Source organism: Xenopus laevis, chromosome 3L (assembly GCF_017654675.1).
Source record: "Xenopus laevis strain J_2021 chromosome 3L, Xenopus_laevis_v10.1, whole genome shotgun sequence".
NCBI classification, from domain to species: Eukaryota; Metazoa; Chordata; class Amphibia; order Anura; family Pipidae; genus Xenopus; species Xenopus laevis.
The window spans coordinates 103,927,961-103,951,873 of NC_054375.1; the positions used below are offsets into that span (position 1 = coordinate 103,927,961).

A 23,913-nucleotide genomic window follows, 5' to 3' on the forward strand; every position below is an offset into this window, starting at 1 on the left:
TCCACATTTGCTTATTAATAGATAATATGGGATCATAACGAGAAACTCCTGACATTTCACAAAATATGAAGTGAAGTTAACAGCTTCTTCCCCTGACATCACATCCCTCTCTTTCTCCACCCCCAGCCCAGCTTTCCCCTGCCTTAACCCATTCCTTCTCACTCACTCACAGCTACATCTGATTCTGCCAATATTTAAATATAAACCAGTGTAATCTGGCTGCTGGTCATTCGGACCCCTTGTCATGCAGCCCCTGCGTTTATAGCTCCAGGGCTTTCCTTACATAGGCTTGCCATAAAAAAGTACTGTACTATTGTTTATATTGTGCCATTCATGCTCTGGAGGGTTAGTGTTTATGCGGTTCAAACAGCACTAAGGGAAACAAGCTGCCCCGGAATATAATGTAGATAGCTCACTGGATAGTAGATTTAGGGAGCAGCAAATCAGAATACACGTCAAAAAGAGCAGGGCTGTCCAGCACTTAAAGGGATCCACAGGACCAAAATATTTTTAGTTAAAGTTAAAAAATGTATACTTGCAACTCCATCCGCCCTATGCATTTCGTACCCACAAGGGCACTTAATCATGGGCTATGATGTCACCCACAGGAAATGAGCATTTATAAAAAAATCAACCAATCAAAACATTTGAAAAAAATATAGAAAAACACCTCAGTCCTTAAAGAGACAGCATTGTACATATGTCATTTTATACTGTCATTTTTTTCTATATTTTTTTCAAGTTATTTTTTGATAAAACAAAATTAATTTATCATGCGATATTAGCAAAATATTGCTGGGTGGATTATCCTAAAACACAACACATTGTACTTCCTGGATTGTATTCAACGAATAGGCACTGTATGCCATACAACATCCCATAGATAAATGAGAACAAAAGTCAAAATCACTTATAGGTGCCAATTTGCTCAATGACAAAATAATTCACGAATACACACAATGCACAAATTACTTTTAATATTAATCTTGAGACAATTATGAATAATCAAGAAAATATTTGTTGCATAAGCTTCATTTGCTTCTATCTGTTTGTATGTTAGCCCTACGCAGTCGATCGGGCAGATCAATCATCAATGGAAACTGGGCAATTGACAGACCTGGCAGATATGAAGGAGGTGGAACCCTGTTCACATACAAGAGACCAAATGAAATTTCAAGCACTGCAGGAGAATCTTTTTTAGCTGAAGGCCCCACAAATGAGGCCCTTGATGTTTATGTAAGTACAAGTAATATATGTAGCATATTAAGTGTAGTAAATAATGTGACTGCACTGTGAACAGATAACAAGGGTCCTTTTTCCCTGGGCCATTAATAAACAAAAGTGCCATTTACACTAGCCATGCAAATGTACATAAAAAGAGAATTTGGTAATTTGCAAATCATTTAAACCCTAAATTTAATTCCAAATCGTACAAAGAAAATAGATATTGAAACTGAGAAAATATATTCTTTTTGAAAAATATATGCTACTTTTGAATTGGATGCCTGCAGCATATTTCAAAAAAGTTGAGGCAGGGGCATGTTTCCCACTGTGTTGCATGACCTCTTCTTTTAGAAACACTCTGTAACCATTTGGGAACTGAGGAGAACATGGCTGATATAGAATTTCAGCTGGTCAACAGTTTGGGTTTCTTTTTTTGTTTGTTTTATAATTCCAGTGGGTGACAGGTCTGTGCTGTATATATACAATATAGGACTTGGGAGACTTTTACTATGGAGCCAGGCTGTTAAGATACGTGTAAAATGAAGTTTGACATTGTCTTGCTGAATGATTACAGCTGAGCGAAGCGCAGGAAGCTGATTCTACTGATCTCAATGAGGACCAAAATACAGGTTTTTTTTGTAAGCCTGAAATGCACCCACTAATTTGCATTCAGTGGCGCTCCGCCAATGAGGCGAGTTGAGGCACTCGCCTCAGACGGCAGCAACTCCCTGGTTGCCATGGGCTGCAAAAATGCCGTTCCTGGTAACTAAGAGCAGAATTTCCAATTGTAAACCCGGAAATTCGGCTCTTCTAGTGCAGAGAGCGCAATTGCGACGTGGGGGCGGCAAAAACGATGGCCGCCTCGGGTGGCAAATTGGGTAGGATTGCCCCTGTTTGATCCCCCCCTGCTCCTCATAAAAATGGTCTTGCTTAAAACTGGTCCGTGGTGCAAAAAAAGTTTGGGGTCCGCTGCTGTAGATGCTGAAAGTTATTTGAAGTTTAACTTTGAGAAACATTTTCCTTACATTTTCTTCCACGCGATCTTCTTCCTGCTTTGAACGGCGCATGCGCAGTAGGATCATTTCACCGGTACGATCTACTGTGCATGCGCGTGACTTTTGGCGCATGCGCAGTAGATCCGTACCGGCGAAATGATCCTACTGCGCATGCACTAAAACGCCGTTCACAGCTGGAAGAAGATCGCGTGGAAGAATATGTCGTCGGTGAACTCCCTGGACTGGACCTGCGCAGAAGGGTAAGTAACAAGTTAGGGGCATTTGCCCAGCGGGACGGGTAGGCCAGGGGAGAGGAGGGAGGGTGGGCAACAAACGGGAGGGGGGGGGTGGGGGGTTTGCACCGACTAGGTTTCCTTCCCCTTTAAATTGTTACACTATTTGCCCCCATGCTGTGAGACCGTTTCTCTGGAATCTGCTCTTTTTGGCATTACACAACTTTTCCAGTCCGTTGTTTCCCCCCACCCCCAACTTTCTGAAACAAATTGTTGTCATCAAATTCAAAATGAACATATATTTTTCAGAGAACAATAACATTTCTCACATTTTTCAACACAATTTGCTATATGTGGTGTCCACTCATGCTCTTTATTTTTACATTTTACACAGTGTCCCAACATTTTTAGAAACAGGATTGAAGCATGGCGTTTTTTAGTTGAAATCTTCTACCAACAAGGTGGCAGAGAAATTATCTTTACAGATTTGAACAAAACCATCCAGTTATTTTAGCTGTTGCTAAAAATACTGAATAAATAGGTTGTGTCATTTGTAAGAGATGCAGAAGCCAAAGATAACTATAACTCAATTTGTTGGAACAGATTTTAAAATAGCTTACAAGAGATGTTTCCAGAAGGTATATTATAAATAATACAGATAAGATAGCCTGAGTGGATTACACTAATTAGTGAGTTCATATGTCCTTTGGCTATAATCTGTTCTGTGACTATAAATCTAAATTCAGTTCTGCACACATGCATCAGTATGTAATCTGCAGTAATAAAACTGCATGTTATGGGATCACGGAATACATTTGTGCAGTAGCATTAGTAAATAGCAGACTTTTACAAGGGTACATTTACTACATGCTGCTGCAAGTTTCAATGGAAATCTTCCAAACACCTCTCCAAGAATGTCTTGAAAGGGAAGTGAAGCAATCAGTCAGCGACTAGTAGCCCCCCATTGTTCTCCCAGACTGAATTCTGAAATGAAAATGAATTTATGCCACTTAACTATAGATCATCCATCACTTTTCAGTACTCACTTGGCTCACAATTGTTCAGTAATCAAAGACTGCATGAATGTTATTAGAACCTTCCAAAAACATATATATAAGACTGTTCATTACTTTTTGGCTGTGACAATTTCTGCTGCATAGGCAGCTTCAAAAGCCAATGTACACATCGTTAAGACCCTACCAAATCAATTGTTATCAGTTTGAGATATTAAAATAAAAACATGGGTAGAGTTATCCTTACATTACTCTAAATTACTAGAAAATGTTAAATGTAGTGAATTTACAGTGCTACAATAGATTTGTAGAAAATTTCTTGTTACACCTGGGCTCAGTCTCGTCCAAAAATAATCAGTAGCTCATAATCCCTTCCCCTCTTAAATCAAACCCCTGTAACCTAATGTGAGGACTGGTTTGTACATGACAAGTGGAGGGGATAAACACTTTACATTATTTAGTATTCTGTATCCAAATTACTTCCCTAATTCTTCCAAAGGAAAAATCATCATCAGAACAAGTCTTGTGAGAGTTGTCGGCTCGCTGCCTAATAATAATAATAATTCATTTCGACAGCAACTAAATTATCTGCTAATTCGCTAAGTGCTGGCAAGTTTACCTTTCTCCAGTACAGGTATCAATAAGTTCTTCATATTCTAATAAAGTGAATTATCCTTGCATTAAACAGTAATGCAGCACAAATGCATTTTACTTTTAGCAACGTAATATTCTTCATCAGACTATGCATTTTAATTGCGCATTGCAGACTTGAAGGCATGCTTGAAGGTGGCATACAGGGAAATAAAGAACCAAAATTATTCGTATTCTACACCTCTGTACAAACAAATTTTCCTTTGTGCAAATTTAATATAGCTTATGTGAAACTGTTTAGCACAGGGTCGGACTGGGCTGGCGGGACACCCCATGGGCCCCCACCGGCCCAGACCCGCTCCCCCAATCTGCCTGCCCCCTATAAAAAATATGGGGAGCCAGCAGTTCGGGCAGGCATGCGGGGGCCCAGAGGTTTGGAACCCATGGGCACCCAATGCTCCTGGTTTAGTGACCCTTTCAACAGAAAGATTACAAATTTTTGCCAGTGCACAGTGTTAGTAATAAAAAGTTATACTGAAAATGTTATCATTGCTCTTTAGATTAAGCCAAATTCAAGAGTGCCTTAAAAAGTGTGCAGTGTGCAATTAAAATTCACAATGTAATAAGCCTATTGAAGAATATTACATTGCAAAATGCAAACTTTTACTCTGGCAATTTTTTTCTCTTTGTCACCTTTTATTACATTTCTTCCGTAATCTTTTGGAGCAAAAATAACCTTTTTTTATTAAGAAGTTTTATTACATACACCGCGCACTGGCACAAACTATGAAATTCACAATCTTTCTCCCACTGTTGGAAGACTGTTGGAAATTTGTTCATGCAGAGTCATACATTTTCACATGCAAATAGTTTTTCCCATTAGTGATTTTTACTGAAGACATTGAGTTTTCCAGAAAGGAACAATGTTGAAGATATTGGGTTTTCCAGATAGGAACACTTTTAAATAAACAAAAAAAAATTCTATGGTTTTGCAAATATTTATGCTGGGTTAGTTAACATCTGTTACAATGCAGTGTCTTATGATTAATGAGGAAAAGCAAATAAACAAAGGAGGCAGAATGAAGAATTACATTTTTAAACAATAGAAGTTATAAAGGTTTATATATAAAACATAGGATATTAATTAACTGTTTCTGTGACTGACACAATCTAGAATTGTTACAACTACATTAACTCAGGTTTAGCATTCCTTTATACATTTTAGTAAAGCAGCTAAAGAAAGGCACTCAAATTAAAAATCTGGTACCTAAACACCAAAGCCAGATGCTTTATTCAAGTCTGACCATTCCGTACATGATTCATATCTCCAACATACATTTTTTTAACCACCAATACACAATATATAAATAACACACACACAGTACATTTCAACAATTCTCAGGATATGCCCAAAGCTCATATTTATGAATAAGAAAAAAAAATACAGACAAGGGAGAATGTTTTCACTGCCATGGTTTCCTCACAAGAGCCCAACAGAAGTCAAAACTCCAAGAGAAAATTCTGTGGCTAAGTAACTGCCAGTTAACATACAAATCTAGTGCATATAATAAACTGTATGTAACAAGTGGTATGCTCCACTTTAGTGCTCATGCAAGTAGTACACTACAAACCAAGGGTATTAATATGAAGTTGGTCCACCCTTTTCTTATGTATGAGCCTCCTATCTTCTGGGAAGGCTTCTACTAGATCATTGGTGGGATTTCCTTATGAGATTTCAGCAATAAAAGCATTTCCTACAACAATGAAAGACACTTTTAAACATTTGGAGAGACATAGTGTTACTCTCTATAATAGGAATCTATTTAGATAAAATCAACTTTCAGCATGATAATCTCTAGTACAGTAGAAACCTTTAGGAAAAGTAGATTTAGTGTTTATGTTATTGTTATAACATTACACACTTTAATATAATTGACCTTGAACTGAATCATGGCCACAACAGCTAAGAATCTCATAGGATGTGGTTACCACCACTTCTGCATGGCAATAATCATAACTGACCTTTTTAAACTGTCAGGAGGATCACACTAATAAACTTATAAGAATGTCATTCTTTAGGTTTGCTTTGGGCCACCTAGTGGCACTTTATGTTAAAGGGGAACTATCATGAAAATGAAAATTTTATATAAGCTTCAACATATTGAAATAAGAAACTTTCTAAATACAATCAATTACAATTTCTGTACTGTTTATCTTCACTATCCCTCTCAGTATTTGTTTCACTTCATTCTCTCTTCATGGAGGAGCTGGGTGTCAGATATTCATAGACCTTTAGATCCAATATATATTATGGGGGGGGGGCTCCTTTTACCTAGAAGATGTATTAGAGCTCACTGTATTAAAATCACCAGACAACATGTCTTTCTACATGCAGAATTTGTGCAAAAGGCAGTTATTTTGTTAGATTTTGTTTGTACTGGAATCAGTTATTGAGTAAGCTCTAATACATCTGCTAGGAAAGGAAGCCCCCCTATAAGATATTTTGGATCATTCATCACCCAACTGCTGCATGAAGAAGGAATAAAAAGAAACAGATGTTAAGAGTGGGATAATGAACATAAACTTGATTATTTTAGGACCCATGCAAAATATTTAATAGGTTATATTTAGAAAGTTTCTTATTTCAGTATGATGAAATTTATATTAAATTTTCATTTTCGTGATAGTTCCCCTTTAAGGAATTAATCATTTATTTCAAACTCAAATAACACTTTTTTTTAATAAATGTTTTGCTTCCTCTATTAGATGATACATCAGCAGCCAAACCCTGGAATTCATTATGAGTATGTTATTGCGGCAGCTAATGCCATCAGCCCACAGCTACCTCCTCATCGACGACCAGGTGATTGCTTACTTAGCCTCCATGCACAATGTAGCATAGCATGTCATCTCTCAAGTATTACTTGGTTGGATGTGTGTCTATACATCCTGGATCTATTAAGAGGAAACCTATTATCTACAAATACAGCAGTGTCATTTCCCACAGTGTCCTGTTTACATAATTCTTAATTTTTAACGCATATCATTTTTTTCGAATAATAAGACAATACTTTGTACCACAAAGACGAGTAAGAAATCCATGTGTTTCAGATAATATTCAAAGTAGTGTAATGGAACTATGCACAGTCAAAATTGACTAATATCAGCATGCGGAAGCGCTGGTTCCCAGGGAAAGCACTCCAACTCACCAAGGGACATAAATCACCTGCAGAGTTCCAAAATACTGTGCCTAGTCCAGCCATTTACAAATGAACAATTTAATAAACAGGTGGTACCCAACAAATTGGCACCACAGGTTATTAGCCGCTCGTTATCCTTTAACAATAACACTTTCTGTACTGTTGACATCGGTTTGATTCATTTGTAGGATGTACCCCAACACAAAACTGGATTAGTACACAGGGAGGTTGGTGTACTAAAAAAACAATTTGGTGTTATTTATGAAGACGTAGAGGTGCTATGCCTTCTATTTCCTTCACCATTGACAATGACAAAAAAAGTAGTGTGACCCTATGGAAATAGCATCTATTTTCCATTGCTGCTTGGTGAATATTACCATGGTTGCATTGTGTATTTTCAGGTTTAATAACCTAATGATATCTGTTTAATTCATTAAATAATTGTCTTTGTTTCATTTTTGGTGGGGTATCCAGCTGAACCATTTAATGGCCAGTTAGAAGAAGAAACCTCAAACCCTACAGAAAATAGAGATTCCTTTAGTGAAATAGACACTGGATCTTTTCCCGGTAGACATCCCGGGAGATATCCCTCACACCAGCCAGATAACCAAGTACTTCCATTACAACCGCCAAGGCGAAGCCGAGATTTTAACTGGAAGCAAGTGGGGTCAACGGAATGTTCAACTACATGTGGGAAAGGTGAGGTGGGTTAAAAATATATATAGCAAAAATATCTATAATATAGTTATAAATATATAATATATTTATAATAATATAATATAAAAGGATCTAAACAGTGAGAAAATATTTTGATTCCCAGAATGTGACACATGAGTACACATTATGAACAGTAGACTAGAAGATGCGATGCTGATGGCTCTTTGGCTCGAGCAATCTTAAAGGAAGCCCCGCTTGAGTTTCCCAACTCATGCAAGACTTTGGGCCAAGAAATCTTGACTATTTCTGTACTTTTAGTAACGAAGAAAAACTTTGGTACCTAATAGCTGCTGAAGTTTTTCTTTGTTATAAAAGCCTGTTCTCAAGAAAGAGATTGTTGTATTTTTTTCGTTCTGATACCTATGAAACTCACCTGGGATTTGCATTAAGATTGCTTGAGACAAAAAGCTCCAGCAATGTTAAATCAGGCTCTCATAGTTCACCTCATAACTAATGACATAATCTATAGTAATTGTATCACGGAATGTAAAATGTTGTACCTAGTGAAGTGGAATCAATAAAAATCAAGCTAATGCTGTGATATTTAAATATAATATGATGGGGGATCTCAGCAGGATTGTCCTTGTTTCAGGGTCCCGCTACCCAGTGTTTCGCTGTGTAAACAGAAATACTCATGAAGAGACAGCAGATGTTTTCTGTGACTCCAGCACCAAACCAAGCCCAGAAGAGGAACCTTGCAATCTTTTTCCATGCCCAGCCTTGTAAGTTGCTTCACTGTATTATTCTAGAAACTCTAAAAACTATGCATGAAAATCAGTTTTCAGATCTACTGAATATGTTTACAGCCAGTAATATCAGAAGGGAACATTTTTCATTGTAATGTCTTCCATATTGCTATTCCAGACTCAATTTAAATGTAATTGCTTCTGTTTGCTGGTTGAGCCCTAACTAATGCTGAAACTAACACCGAATCATGGTGGCCTTCTTCTTCTTAGTCCACCTGAACATTCACTTCTACTGTCTGATTCATAAAGGAAGGGTTACAAGAAAACCCCATTGCTTCTTCTACTAGTCAAGCAACTTTTTCCTGTTAAGCATGCTGTCTTGTTTAACTTATTATTGATATTTCCACTATCAATATTTATCTGATATTGATAATAAGCATTAACAAGGCATCAGGCATATATTGGAGGGCTCAATACAATTCCTAATGTGTTTTTGCTATATAGACAACGTCCTGTCTAATCTATACAAGTTTTCTATTTGAATGAGAACTGGTTTTGAGGTCTGCAGAACTGATTAAATGGATATCAACCACCCCCTTGTAGCTTCCCACACAGCTACAAAGGGTTGAACCTGTCAATCTTTATCTGTAATCCCAGTATAACGTATGGCTTGAATCCCGCTCCTTCATGTACTGATTAATGTTCAAAGAAAGTAACAATAAAAAGAGCCATTTATCTTTGTTCGTGCATGAGGCTCTGCTGTTCAGATCTACCAGGTTCCCTCATAGCACACATTGTGCATTATACATAGAATGCTTATTTCCACCTTTTGTTAATAACATGAAAAGGTTTTCTCTCTGGCTTAAAGAGGTGCGTGGCCTCTGAGCTGTCGCTTTTCCTCTTTGTGTTTTACTTGAAATGTTAAAAATTGGCATCATCTGTGTGTTTTACCACAGGATATAACATTTTGGCTTGCTGTCTTTTGCAGTAGAGCACACAAAAATAGCGATGACAGGTTGTACAATGTGATTCTTGAATATACTGCTTTCTTCTGTGCCATTATGTGTAAATCAAAAGCCCGGATGCTTTATTAGCATAATCTAGTTCCACATTCTCTCTTTTATCAGTAATTTATCATGGATTAATAAAAATGTCAACAGCCCAATGTAAAAATTCTCTGGCTATTTTTTTAGTTAAATAATTCCAAAGGCCATGTGTACCCTCACTAAGCATATCTTTCTTGAACACTTATGTTTCACATGTTCTTACCCAAAAAATCGCTAATAAAAAAGCAATGTCAGGATTATATATAGTTCATCTTCCTAGTTCCTATCTCATGTGTGGCAAATACAGACCAAGGCCTCTCGCAGATCTCTGTAGTGTTTGCTCCAACACAACTATTTTATTTCAAAATGCAAAGTACATAAATAACCCCTGGGTCAGCACTTATGTAAACTTACCTAAGGTGACCATTATGCTCTCAAGTAAAGGAAGCAAGTCTGCATTTTCGGTGCCCCCTTCCAAAAGGTTGAGTATTGTGTAAATAACTTTTGGTTTATTTTATATTTGAGTGCCCTCATCTTCCTTTACTTATCTGACACTTGGATATCTTACAGGTGACCCCTGCAGAGAGCATTGTGATTGCCTTAATGTATTGAGATGTGCACCACCAATTACTATAGCACCATTATGCTCTCAAGAGAACTGGGGATGTCAAAATAACTGCCCCATTAAAAATAAAGGTGAAAGACATTGCTAATGGCAGATGCTGGCAAACATTCTGTGCATGACAGTACTACCAGTGTCTACATTGGAGATCACTGCAGAGGTCAAACCTCTAAGGGTCATTTACATGGACCCTGGCCAGAAGCACAAGTGAAGTACAAAGGGGTGCAATAGCATGACCATGAATGCTCATGAAGAGAGAACATTCCCCCCAGGGTCTTACTTCACTCTGCATGTCCCACTGGATAGAAAAATGTGGCACAAGGTGCAGAGCTCAGCAGCTGCAGGCCAACCCTGTCCATATATACTTATGCAGGCATTTTTTAACAATATTTTTAGTTTCAAAAGAAACTCTTTTTGTGAGGACAATTGTGCACATCACAGTAGTTTAACCAATTTAAGTTTATTACAATATTTCTGCAATGTTTAAACATAAGCTAGATATGTCAAGTATGCAAAATGTGCTATTTATTTTACAAACCCATAGTAAAAGGGTGCATTGTAGGAATGGTCAGAATTCTGCCATGATGGAAGTACCAAAGTATCCAGATAAAATATGTAAAATTAAATATCACGTAAAGTACCATTTCACATATTCAGCCTGAATATTTAGTTTGCCTCTTGGACCATCATCACTGGATGCTCTGTTTATTTTGTAACCACATATAACACCCAGAACACAGTCAATCTACAGTGTTGGTTGACCTTCCCCAGTAGAATAATAAGCTTTCTTACTGACGCAAAACGTGTAAATAGGAATGTGCATCTTTCTGTGCTTCTAGCGTTCTTTGAAGCCAAACCATTGACCTACAAACACTCTTGCTATTGAGAATTTTTACTATCCTTAAGCTGGTTTTAAATATATATATCAGATTTTGACTCAATTGTTTTTTTATCTAATAACTGACACTTTTGTGGTTATTTGTTACTTAGCTGGGATATAGGAGAGTGGTCTGAATGCAGTAAAACCTGTGGTCTGGGAATGCAACACCGGCAAATTCTCTGCAGGCACATCTATGCTAACCGCACTCTTACAGTACAGCCGCACCGCTGCCAAAGCCTGGAGAAACCAGAGACCACCAGTACATGCCAACTGAAAATCTGCAGTGAATGGCAAATAAGGACAGACTGGACACCTGTAAGTACCTGACTAACTGTACAAGCATTAATGGTCTGAAGCCAGTAAATGAAGCATGTTTTGTGCCTCCGGGAGAGTGTAGTGTTGGCTGTGGAGGAAGTACAGATCTATCCACAACATGCCACAACCATGGCCTAATTTAGTCTTGGTCAAGGGCCTTTTTAACTTGCCTAATCAGTGTTTGACCAAGCTTCATGAGTTTGAGCCTGTATATGGGTCAACAGTTGGATATGTGCATTACAAGAAAATCATTTATCAGACATGATACTGATCTCTGCACAGAAACATTACAGCATAAAAATATCTGCAGCCATAAGTCACTCAAATTGTAGATTTCCCTTGTGTGATTGCTTTAGAAACAGTACTGTATAGTTTTTATAGATAAGCTGCTGTGTAGTGACGTGGGCAGCCTTTTAAATTGAATAGGACAAAGGGCACATGTTTACACAAGCTCTGCAGAATACAATGGTTTAAAGGCAGCTACAGGCTGATTGTGTACTTAGTTCTGTACAATATTATTGGTACAGAGTTGCGTAAGAAGATACCCAGAGGTCAAATGCCAGTTAGGGCTCTCTACTGGGCTATAGAATGAATACCTCTCTCATTTTTGTTGCCAAGAAAAAGTTTATTTGTAGGTGATTAATCAACAAGTATAAACTTAAAATATTAAAATGTTAAAACTATTTTAACTTGTTCATGTTATTTGTTCTTAAATACATATTTAAATATAAATATGAGTTCATGATTCCACTGATGCTATAAATGTGGTATAAACATGATGTATATGTATTTGTATTGCTAACTGCATCTTTGCTATGCAATAAAGAATTCTTATATATTCTAAAGAGATAAAGGGGTTAACCAGAATAATCTAAACAGCCCTGTGCTGAAAAAGCCTTTCACAATTCTGATTTGCTTCAAAGCCCTTTCCTAGAGCAGCAGAAAGTGTGTAGATAATAAGTCAGCGCAAGGCTGAGAAAGTGTACTGGAAAGATTTATGAATCTTCTCTGACACTTACTGGGCCAGTTACATAACTCAGCCCTGTGTGCTACTGTGGGGCTTGAGACAGAATAGTGTCAAATAACAGGGAGGCAGACTTTTAAATGGCATTGTTCATCTTCCTTTGGCATAGACATTCTGATGAAAAATACTCAAACTCTCCCAGTGGTACTTAAACAGCTTATTAAGTGAAAACCCCCTTTTTTATCTCCCTTTTAGCGCAAGGAGCCCTTATTTTCCCCTGTGACCTGCTGCTCATTGATAGAGCCAGAGAAACTGCCCCAGTGAGGCAAATTGATAAACTTTCCCCATAAGTTACCAGGTTGCAGAGAGCTCAATTGAGCTGTCAGCACTAGAGACGTAGACTTCCCCTGGACACTGTCTGGTGCTGAAGAAATGAGCGCTGGGGCAGAGGGGGGACACAGCAGCAGGAAAGTCACATCGGGGGGGCAGAGGGGTCAGGATCACCCTTGGATGGAGCATGGGTTTGGTGTGGAGTTCTGTATACTAAAATAACATTTATTTCCTGCAGGTAAAGTAATGGTAAACCCCTATTGCCTTCATTTGTACAATGGAAAATATTTCTATACCACCAATTTCCACTTCAGAACCTGGAGTCTGGGTTCTGTTCTGCCCAAAACACCACATAGACTTTATACATTGCCCCTGTTTCTGGGTTTCCTACAGGCTCTCCTTACCAAACTTCAATAAAATGCACATTTACCCATGAGTGCCTCTGGATAGAGTATGTAGTCTCCATTCGACCTATTTTAATTATGGGTGATCTCTAAAAAGTGCTATGTAATAGGTCAATGCTGTAAAAATAAAGGATATAAATAATGAAACACATTTTCCTTGTGGCTATTCTGAACACAAACCTGATAAACCTGGTTTCCAGGACCATTCCCTTGTCTCTTGCTAGTACTGCCCATGAATATGGGCTGCTTTAGCGCTCTTGCAAATGGGTGTTTATACTTGAGATCCAATTAACGGCTTTTTGATAAATTCCACCGCATGTGTGAGCTAATAGAGACATTTTTCCCTATGAAGAATCTTCAACAATAACTACTGAACCTCATACACAACAATTACCTTTCAGCAAGGCCACCTTTCCACGTCCCGTCCAAACGTATGTGCAACTCCAATATTGTATAATAGGAAAGGATACGGCCAAAGAATGAATAACTGTAATGTGCATTTATTGAAACAACATGTTGCGGGTATAATGATCCTTTATCAAGTGTGACATTTTTCCCTATGTTGCTATACCCACAACACTATGCAGAATTGTCTATCACAGTTTGTGCTGCATCTCACCAATGTTCAACACTTCAGCATGGTGCCATTGGTACTGGCACTAAAGGAAAGAATAGGCTATATTAACATATGCTTTCCCGTGTGGTGGATTGCAAAACAGCCACCCTAAAGGATTACTAGAATAAAGGCCATGTGTGGCCTTGTAATTTATGATGTGAACTAACTTTGCAACATTCTGATAGACACAAAAGAGTGTTTATTGGCTCACATACTGTCTAAAAAGCAAAGGCAAAGAAAGGTGCAGAACAAGTCATCTTCAGAGTGCATATGAGAAGATTAACATCTGTTCACTGCTTAGGAGTTCTGTAATGGTTGTCCACAGCATATGCACAGTGTCCTGGCTTTGCTAAGGTTTTTTTTCCTGGCACACATAATATAAAAAAAAACATTTAGAAATCATCAACTGTTCTGCTCTGCTGTATGTCAGTCAATTAAACTGTTCCTCTTCTCTGCAGTTAGCAACCTAAAGACAGTATCCCAAAGCAACTGATCAGCCATTAATAATATACAAACTGTAGATTGTTTTCCATACTAAAGTTGGGAACATACAGCGGAGACACCACGTGGGGATCAGCTCTGTTCCCAGCTTTACTAGTGAAGCAGAAATCAGGTTCTATTTAAAATTGTGTTCATAGCAACAAAGAAAATGTAGTCCCTGTTCCAGTATATACACCATACTTAATAATATAGAAAAGAACATCATTATCGTGTAGCCATTGTTTCTCTTTCTTTTTAATGGAAGAACTGATCATGCTGTTGGTGTCTCTTTTAGTGCTCAGTGCCCTGTGGGGTGGGCCAGAAGACTCGGGATGTAAAGTGCATCAGTAACATTGGGGATGTGGTTGATGATGAAGAGTGCAATATGAAACTACGTCCAGATGATATTGAGAACTGTGACATGGGCCCATGTGCAAAGAGTTGGTTCCTTACAGAATGGAGTGACAGGGTACAATCTGTTATTTGTTTATATTATTTTTGTCGGTTTTGCCTTTCCACTCACTCCACTCACTACTATCAACATTTTTTTCTTTCATTGGTGCATTAATTAATGAAGAATTGTAAATAGGATATGATATTATATTGCTAAATAACAGCACCCCAGGCCATCCACACTGCACTATTTGGAGGGGAAAAAATCGACATATTAGAATATTGCTAAGGAATTCTTACTCATAAGAAAGTTATATTTTTGTTTGTGAACAAAGTGAGCGAGCTGTGTTTCAGCAGAGAGCTGTTGAAGTACTTAAACATTTAGCAGACTGATTTTTTTCCTGTTGGTCTTTGAATAGGGAAATATTTCTGTTTATGTTGCCTGTTTCTTTTTCAGTGCTCTGCAGAATGTGGGGAAGGTGTGCGGACACGGTCTGTGGTGTGCATGTCCAACCATATAAGCAGCTTGCCTTTAGAGGGGTGTGGGAACCACAGACCTCCTGAAACTACAGCATGTAATAATGGACCTTGTGAGGGCAAAGTTGAGTGGTTTACTGGTAGTTGGAGTCAGGTAGGTATTTAAAAGGGTATATTGTACAAAAGAGATTATCATTGATGCAACACATATTATACCCTGATACACTATACAATTAATGGCATGAGAACAAATGGCTCTCCAGACTAAGTTTTCTGCACAGGAGAAATAATGTTATGCAAGGCTTAAAGGTTTCTTTACTCTATATAAAAACAAAAGGGAGAGACATCAACACTCTGCATATTTGTTTGTGTACAAAAGAGAGTTCAACCAATAAGAACATCATTCCATTTTAGCAGTTTGGCCAAAATCAGAATATGTGAGCAGTCACTATTATAACATTTCCAATATACTGCAGTTGATGCTTACAAGTTAACAAGGGAAATTATATGGCTAGACATGCTGTATTTTATATACTGAACTTATGGTACCAGTCCAGAGGTTCAGCAGCCCTATCTTAGTGACACTGAACATGCTCAGTGTGTTTTAGGCTGCTTCCCAGAAACTAAGCTTAGGGGCCATTGGAAATCATCAAAACATTTACAGACAATGAGATTACATCTACCAGAGTACCTGACCCCAGGGCTGATTATTTATCAATTATTTATAAATTCCGATCTAGAAATGAATGCATTAGGTCTATGCTGTCATGTAATATGAATTTGAACCAATTACTAATCACATTGTATCAGGAAATGTATATTATCTTTATACTGTATATATATATATATATATATATATATATATATATATATATATATATATATATATATATATATATATATATATATATATAGTCTATCCCTAACCTCAGGTAACAGAGAGCAGCCAAAACCATGTGCTGTAAAGCAGCATAAATGAATTTCTGGATCTACTGAGGGTATAGGTGGAGGCACAGATCTTTGCTGCTAAAAACTGTTGTTACATTGGGCTGGCACAGAACCTCAAAATATAAGATGCAACATTTCCAGCGTAATCCTTTACTGAGCTTTTGTTCTCCTTTTAAAACTGCTTTTTATTTTTTTTCTTATACAGTAATGGTTGAGGTATAAATGGTTAGTGAGCTACCTCAAGCTAACAATTTTTTCTACTGAACCATTGCTGTTTGTCATCAGATCATTGCAAATGTTTACTTGTACTCAGGCATGAGCCATGCCTAGGGTTGCAGGTTTGGAGGGCCAGTGCTCGGGTGTATATGTATAAAATCAAATTAAATGTTATTGAAAAAATTCTCCTGTCCACCGCCAGAGATGCTGGGGGTACTTGTTGTTCAGGCTAATGGTTCATGCACAGTAGTGTTTCCATACCCCCCCCCCCAGCGCACGCTCTCTCTCACTGGAGTGAGCAGATGTCGGTCATAACAGAACAGAACACAACTTAGCGACTTTAAGGGGGGCCACATAACATACTGTTCAGTGAGTTTGCAATGAATGCTCATCATGCAGCTCAGAAAAAGCAACAGTTATGACCCATGTGCCCCCCCCCTCAAATCTCTGGTTGGTTAGTGTCTGGTAACCAATCAGTGGAAACCAAGAGAGCTGCAAAGCAGGAAGTAGTGTTCTGGCTATTATGTTACACATCCAGTTACTCCAGCCTTTATACATTACATTTTTGCCTAACTATATTGAAAAAATGTTTATGTTGCACAGCCTGTCTATTTAGCCAGTTTTTATTTTTATACTAAACAATTTCTTTTAAGAATTGCCCCCTCAAAATCCCCATTATTACATGATGGCAGAAATGTTTGGACTTAAGTGTCTTTTAAATATTTTCCCTTCTGCTACAAAGATGTGCTTAATTAATAATGCTAGTCTGTTTTGTAAATATTTTGATATATTACCATTGAGTGGTTCTTTCATATATCCAACCCATTATTTCAAAATGCAAATTATTTGTTTGCTAACTAGATAACAAACAGTGCAACTATTAGCAGTAGAGTGCCATTAAATATTTATATCTTGTATCACATCACACTGTGCAAATATTTAGTCTAGAACTATAGCTTATCACAAGGTACAGTTTATATAAATATCATTTTTGTATAACCTTGGTTTAGCACAACCAACATCCCCTTGCCTTTGTTCTTCAGTAAGCTTTTATGTCAGATGAGGTGACTTCTTTGTGGCAGTCCTACTTTAGGAAGCTCCTTCTTCTATTCATATTCAATCTCTAAACTGTCATTGTAAATAGCAGCCCAACAGAACAGAGCTCTAACATAAATGAAATATGAGAGGAAATGCTTGTGTGTAAAGGGGAAGCAGGCCTGGACTCAAATTGGTTTTGCTCGTTTAAGACTGCTTGTTTTGCCTCCCAACCTACCCCTTAATTTGGTGTTGTTTTATCAACCACACAGTCTCTATAATATAGACCAACCAATAACAGAATCCATTCCCTGATATTAAAATGAACCATTGCTTTTTTAGCACATGATAATGTCACACAAATTGGGGGCATGTTGCCCTTTTTTGCAATCTGAAATTTAAGCTCAGTAACTGTAACCCTTTTAGATAAATTACTCAGTAAAAAAAAGTATTTCTAGGGCTTTTCGAACCCTACTCTTAACTCTTACTGACTTGAGGCGAGTTTCTAAATTGCCCATACCGTGCCTATTCGTGTGAGTTCTCATACTGCCCTTGAAGACTGCCATTAAACTGATAATTAATGTTAGGTAGCAAAATGCCAACATGGAGAGGTAGAAAACCAAAAAGGCTTCTCTTAGAAACCAGTAACATTTTCTAAAGCGGTCATTAAGAAAACATAGTACCGTCTATATGGCATTGACGTCTATTGTTTAAAATGTCTGAATACATATATATTTCAGGCTACACTCTGCTGTGACTTTGTGTTGCTAAAAATAAAAATGCAATCAGTTGCTTAGCTAGTTTATTTGGCGCTGGGGCTATTGGAGTTTTTAGGTGACAGATTAAGAATACAGATTTTGGCATGAACTCAAGATTCCCTAAAGGGAACCTTTTAAGATAAATCTGCTCTCTTGTTTCTGCTTCAATGTTTCTTTTTGTATGCATTTAAAATATGCCGTTGCCCTTGGTGGAAGTGTATTAAGCAAATGATCAGAGGCATGAAAGGTACACTATGTTTCCTCGGTAGGACTGTGCTTTGACCTCTGAGAGCGGTGTTCTTGCAGCCAACATTCTGTAAAATCACTGGAAAAGCATTCATTTAATCTGTGTATCTGGACAAAACAGAACAGCAAACTAAATATTGTATTCTCTTGTGCCACTGGAGCCAAGCTCTCCAACTGTCAAGCACATTTTCTTTTCTGCATAAATAACCCAAAAACATTACTGCAGAGTTCTCTTCCACTGGGACTCACATTCCAATCCTTGGCTTGATTAGAACTTTTTAACAATTTACAAATATAAAATAACTTGCAGTATACCATTGAAGACTGATTAAATATAAATAATTTTAGAATTTGGGATAAGTACCAAATCTTCTAGTATTTAAAAAACTCAACCACATTTTGGTACTAATTTGTATTTGATTATAGAGCTCTTAGTTACCCATATTTGAATCGAGCACATAGGTGGTATATATATATATATATATATATATATATATATATATATATATATATATATATATATATATCATCCTTGAAAAAGGACCGAAACGTTGGGCATTTGATACTATGCAACAATATATATATATATATATATATATATATATATATATATATATACACATATACATATATACAGTATGTCTATGACAAAGCTGGAAGAAGGGTCAGTGTTAAATACAGCAAGGGGCAGATTAGAGCTCACAACAAAAAATCTCACCCACTTTCTATTCATTCCTATGGGACTTTTAGAAGCTTATTTTTCAAATTATTTCACCCATTGATAAATATGCTTCTAAAAATCCCATAGGAATGAATAGAAAGTTGGTGATTATGTGGAGAGAGCTCAGATCTCGCATTTTGAGAAGAGTGGCCCTAAAAGTAGAAACCTTTATTAGACGGATAACATTTTGTCTCACCACTTGTCTCATAATATATACTTACCTAAACATAGCAAGATACCTGTGGGGTTTTACTGGGCATGTATTGTACATGTGTGAATATGGTTGAATTTTTATTGTACTTTATTTTTTTTTTTGCTAAATTATATTGTCTCCCCTGTTGCAGTGCTCTGTGGAATGTGGTACTGGTACACAGCAGAGAGATGTTATTTGCATAACAAAGACAGCTGAGGGTTTCAACGTAGTAAAGCCAAACGAATGTTCTTATCTGGAACGACCCCCTAACCAACAATCCTGCCACCTCAAATCCTGTGGAGCAAAGTGGTTCAACACTGACTGGAGTGCAGTAGGTTTATTATTTGAGCTGTATTTATATTGAGTTTATATTTTTCTCTGCAAGACAAATAGAATAATGCAAACAAACAATATATAACATATTTAATACACATGATAAATAAAGGAATATATGAGCCTGTAATAATGTTAGAGCTTTCACTTCTACTCAAATGGTGACAAAGTTGTAGGCTCCCTAAAATTCAATTGTTCATCTTTAGGGCAGTGGCTGAAGAGGGGAGATTTGTCGCCCACTATTATTGATGTGCAACCGTGGCTACAAATCTCCCAAGAATGTGTTTCTATAGGAAACAACTGAAATCGTTTCCTTCAGAGGTAACTTTGCGATATGTTGGTTTTACTTCCAGCGTTTTCCATTATTTCCAATGGAAACTCATTTTCAGGAGATTTGTTGATCACAGTGGTACATAAATAATCACAGGCAACAAATCTCCCCATTGGCCAAGGTCCTTAAACTTGTATAAAGTGGTGTTTGTTGCGGTTAAAAAAAAAAGTTTTGCTTTAATACTAAAATAGTTTTTTTATGCTGGCCTGGTGAATGCTTTATGGGAGGATATCTAACTATAGGGGCTGATTATTGGTAAATCATTACCTATTGTTTTAGATTTTACAGCTTATTTGTTTTAGTGTGTAAAATAATTGTAAGTTCTTATCACATACGATTTGCATCTGGAAGGAAGGATTTGTATAGATGATAGCGCTCATTATTGCTGCTGATCAGTGTTTTGCCTTACCATGCCATTGACCAGAATGCAGGGTAAACACAATCTTTATTCTATAAAGAGGGCACACACTGGGCATCGCCAGGCAGCTCAATCTTAATTTTTTCTGTTCCTCTGGCTGATTCCGGTAATAGTGGTTCAGAAAGTGTCTGTCAGTCCTAATCCTGCATATGTGAAAATAATAAAAATGTCTGAGGGATCATTACACTGACATTAGACCTTGCCTCAAATTTAATTTCCTACTTCAGGGTCATTGAGAGTGAGAGTAAATCTGAAAGTCAGAAACCATTACATTTTAGTTTTTTCTCCTTGTTTTTCTCCTTGGGGCACCAAATATATCAAGGAAAGATGTCCATTTAACACAAGATATATGTCACTACTGTCACATACCTCTTCTCATGTCCCAAATTCCTTCCTACCTGGGTAAGCCAGGTCTAACTAAACATTTCAGGTGTTTGAAATAAATGATTAACACACATCTCTATTATTATAAGGAATTCGTTCCTTATAATAACTTATTGCTGTGCTCTTCGTGCATGGCAATAATTCATGTGTGAGGAAACCAAATGAGGTTTACAATGGCATTTTTATAAGAATATTATACACATATGCCTTAAAATGCTGCTGACACAGAAAATGTCCTTTATTGTTTAATGACTTCAGTGAAGCCTGGGCGTGTCAGATATCTTTAAAGGGGTAGTAATTTGGGTGCATGTAAAGGTTTGGCTGAAAGTGGGCAGTCTATAGGCCATGGCAGGGAACTTCAGAAACAGGCATTCAACAGAAGTGCTGCAGTGAGTTAGACGAGGATTTGAAGGTCAGAAGCATAGCATAGGGACCATGAAGCATTTATAGGTGAGAGCTAGCATGTTGCATATGTGGATTAAGAGGAAAATGAATGAAAGGCATAAAGTTGAATAGAGTCAAACAATGTCTAGACATTAGTCCTAGCTGAATGAAAAGGGATCCCACACAAAACAATAAAACCTACTTCTAGGCAGCTAATGTGTGTGACATAAGTCATATTGCTGTTCTGTATGTGATGTATAGTCATTTCTCCAAGTTCCTTCTCTAAGTTATTCATTTTTTGTTCAACATTATTTCCCAGTGCTCTAAATCTTGTGAAGGTGGATTTCGAATCCGAGAAGTACGGTGTCTTGCAGATGACATGGCGCACAGTGATAAGTGTGATCAAGAATTAAAGCCAGAAGACACAGAGTCCTGCAATACCCAAGACTGCATGCCAGAAATAGGTAATACAGGGGATCATCCCTTCATTTGTAATAAATAAACCTTTTTTGAGAAAAGAAGACAAGTATGAAATGAAATGTATTTTACATCTTTAGTTTCTGGGTGTAATAAATAGTGTTAACATTATGCTACTTGAAGCACCATAGGGGCTTACAGTCTAACTTTGCTGCCTCATAGAAACCAATCTCAGGTAACAGAACCCAGATCTTAAAGTCAGTCATTCCATCTGCTTTGAATATAATGCATTTATAAATTCATAATACACCTGGGTCATGAATATCCTGTAAACGATATCCTTATAAACAGTTCTTAGTGATGTCATTGGTTATAATCAGAGCTTAGTGATATCATTTCTATTACATGACTCACAAACTTGTGTATCATAATAAATAAAGTACCCCCTGTTGCAAAGTATGAGGATGTTAGAAGTCGCCTCGGAGTTCCATGACCTTCGCCTCATACTTTTATATGGTCATGGAACTCTTCAGTAACATAATAATATGCTTGTATTTTATAAGAGTTACTTTATGTAACTAACTAACATTTTGACCCTGTATCCAACTAACTGTATAAGCTGCATCAATTGCTAATAACATTACTTTCATGGTTTTTTTTTTAATCTACAGATGAAAACTGCAAAGACAAATACTACAACTGCAACGTGGTGGTACAGGCCAGACTGTGTGTATATGCTTATTACAAGACAGCTTGTTGTGCATCTTGCCTACGGGCAGCCAGCAGACAATCAGGATTTTTGGGGAGAAGATAACAGCTACTGAAACCTGCACTCCAGCCCACCCACACAACAGAGAATGACTGCTCTCTGCCTTTTATGGACAGCTACTCCTCATTCTAATTCCACATGGGCCACGCTCTCCATTAGAATCATCACAACTTGTATAGGAACATTCTGACTTTTTTTTATAATTATTATTATTATATGCGCTGTGATTTTTGTTTTTTAGAACACTATTTTAATTTAGCCATTGTGCACACTGTTGGAACAACTGCCCCCCCCCCACCCGACGCAATCATTAACAAAGCTTGCAGTCTTCCATTACTTAAGTCAATAACACTAACTCATAACCAATATCTAGATATGTTGCTGTTTGGATACAAGGGATATATTATGCTTTGTAAATAATAATGGTCATTTTGTTCCCAAACAAAAAGGGCCCCAGTTACTTTCGGTGCTGATGTAAGCGAATGTCACACCTTTTCTCCACTGGTTAACAGACTGAATTATACCCCATGCACAATGTCAGACCACCTGGTAGGTAATAATGATGACTAATGCCAATGTTATCAATAGGGAATGAACATAAAAATATAGGAAGGACAGTATTTTTCCAGTATAGGTGGCAACCCTAGGCAAGCACCATTGCTGTCACTGTCTGAAGACATGGAGCAGATATGTGCTGAGTTGCTGTTTTCTTGTCTGGCAGGTGTGGGATGAGCCTTGGCTAGTTGTATTGAGGAGAAATGTCCGCAAACTTCAAATTTCTGCTTGCTGTAGGTTCATTCATTTGCAGACTTGCAATCCTGACAGCATTATATGTTGACCAGCATGTTAATTGAGCAAAATATAGAAGGGACACAGTTATCTTAATATAAAGTAAAGTTGAAATTAGCCTGCTGAAATCCACAGACCGATTTCAGTCGCTCACAGTGAACAGTATCCTCCTTCTTCTTTCTTGTCCAGAAACCCTTGTGTCTGCTCTGATGTGAACACACAAGACTTTGCATTTCACTCTGAAATCCTCCGAGAGTGGTCACTCTGGAGCAAGGGTTCTAAACATAAAAGAAGAAGAGGATACTGCTCATGTGAGGGGCTGAAATCGGTCTGCGGATTTCTGCAGGATGATTTTGGCTCCGGCCTAGCCCTAACCTTAAATTAACTTTTGACATGATGTAGACCAGTGAACCCCAACCAGTAGCTCTTAAGCAATATGTTGTTCTCCAACCCCTTGGATGTTGCTCTCAGTGTCCTCAAAGCAGGGGCTTATTTTTGAATTCCAGGTTTGGAAGAAAGTTTTAATTGCATAAAAACTAAGTATAGTGCCAAGCAGAGCCTCCTGTAGGCTGCCAGTACACATAGGGGCTACTAAATATCCAATCACAGCCCTTATTTGGCATCCCAAGGGACTGTTTCATGCTTGTGTTGCTCCCCAACTCTTTTTTACATTTAAATGCAGCTCACGGGTAAAAAAGGTTGGGGATCCCTGATGTAGACAGAAGTATTCTAAGACAAATTGCAACTGGTTTCTGCAACTGATTTAAAACTAAACTAAACTCCAA

At 37.5% G+C, this 23,913-nt stretch overlaps 1 protein-coding gene across 3 annotated transcripts in view; it reads left to right on the forward strand.

Moving 5' to 3' along the window:
- thsd4.L (thrombospondin type 1 domain containing 4 L homeolog) overlaps positions 1-23,625 on the forward strand; it is a 353,548-nt gene extending 329,923 nt beyond the window's left edge. For all 3 annotated transcript variants that reach the window (XM_041586755.1, XM_041586754.1, XM_041586756.1), the window contains 10 exons: positions 1,061-1,236; positions 6,823-6,919; positions 7,731-7,955; positions 8,566-8,695; positions 11,318-11,522; positions 14,612-14,785; positions 15,167-15,340; positions 19,455-19,634; positions 21,473-21,617; positions 22,242-23,625. In XM_041586755.1, the coding sequence (XP_041442689.1) occupies positions 1,061-1,236; positions 6,823-6,919; positions 7,731-7,955; positions 8,566-8,695; positions 11,318-11,522; positions 14,612-14,785; positions 15,167-15,340; positions 19,455-19,634; positions 21,473-21,617; positions 22,242-22,384 (1,649 nt within the window). In that variant the 3' untranslated portion in view covers positions 22,385-23,625. The remainder of the gene's footprint in view (positions 1-1,060; positions 1,237-6,822; positions 6,920-7,730; positions 7,956-8,565; positions 8,696-11,317; positions 11,523-14,611; positions 14,786-15,166; positions 15,341-19,454; positions 19,635-21,472; positions 21,618-22,241) is intronic.
- The last annotated feature ends 288 nt before the right edge of the window (positions 23,626-23,913 follow it).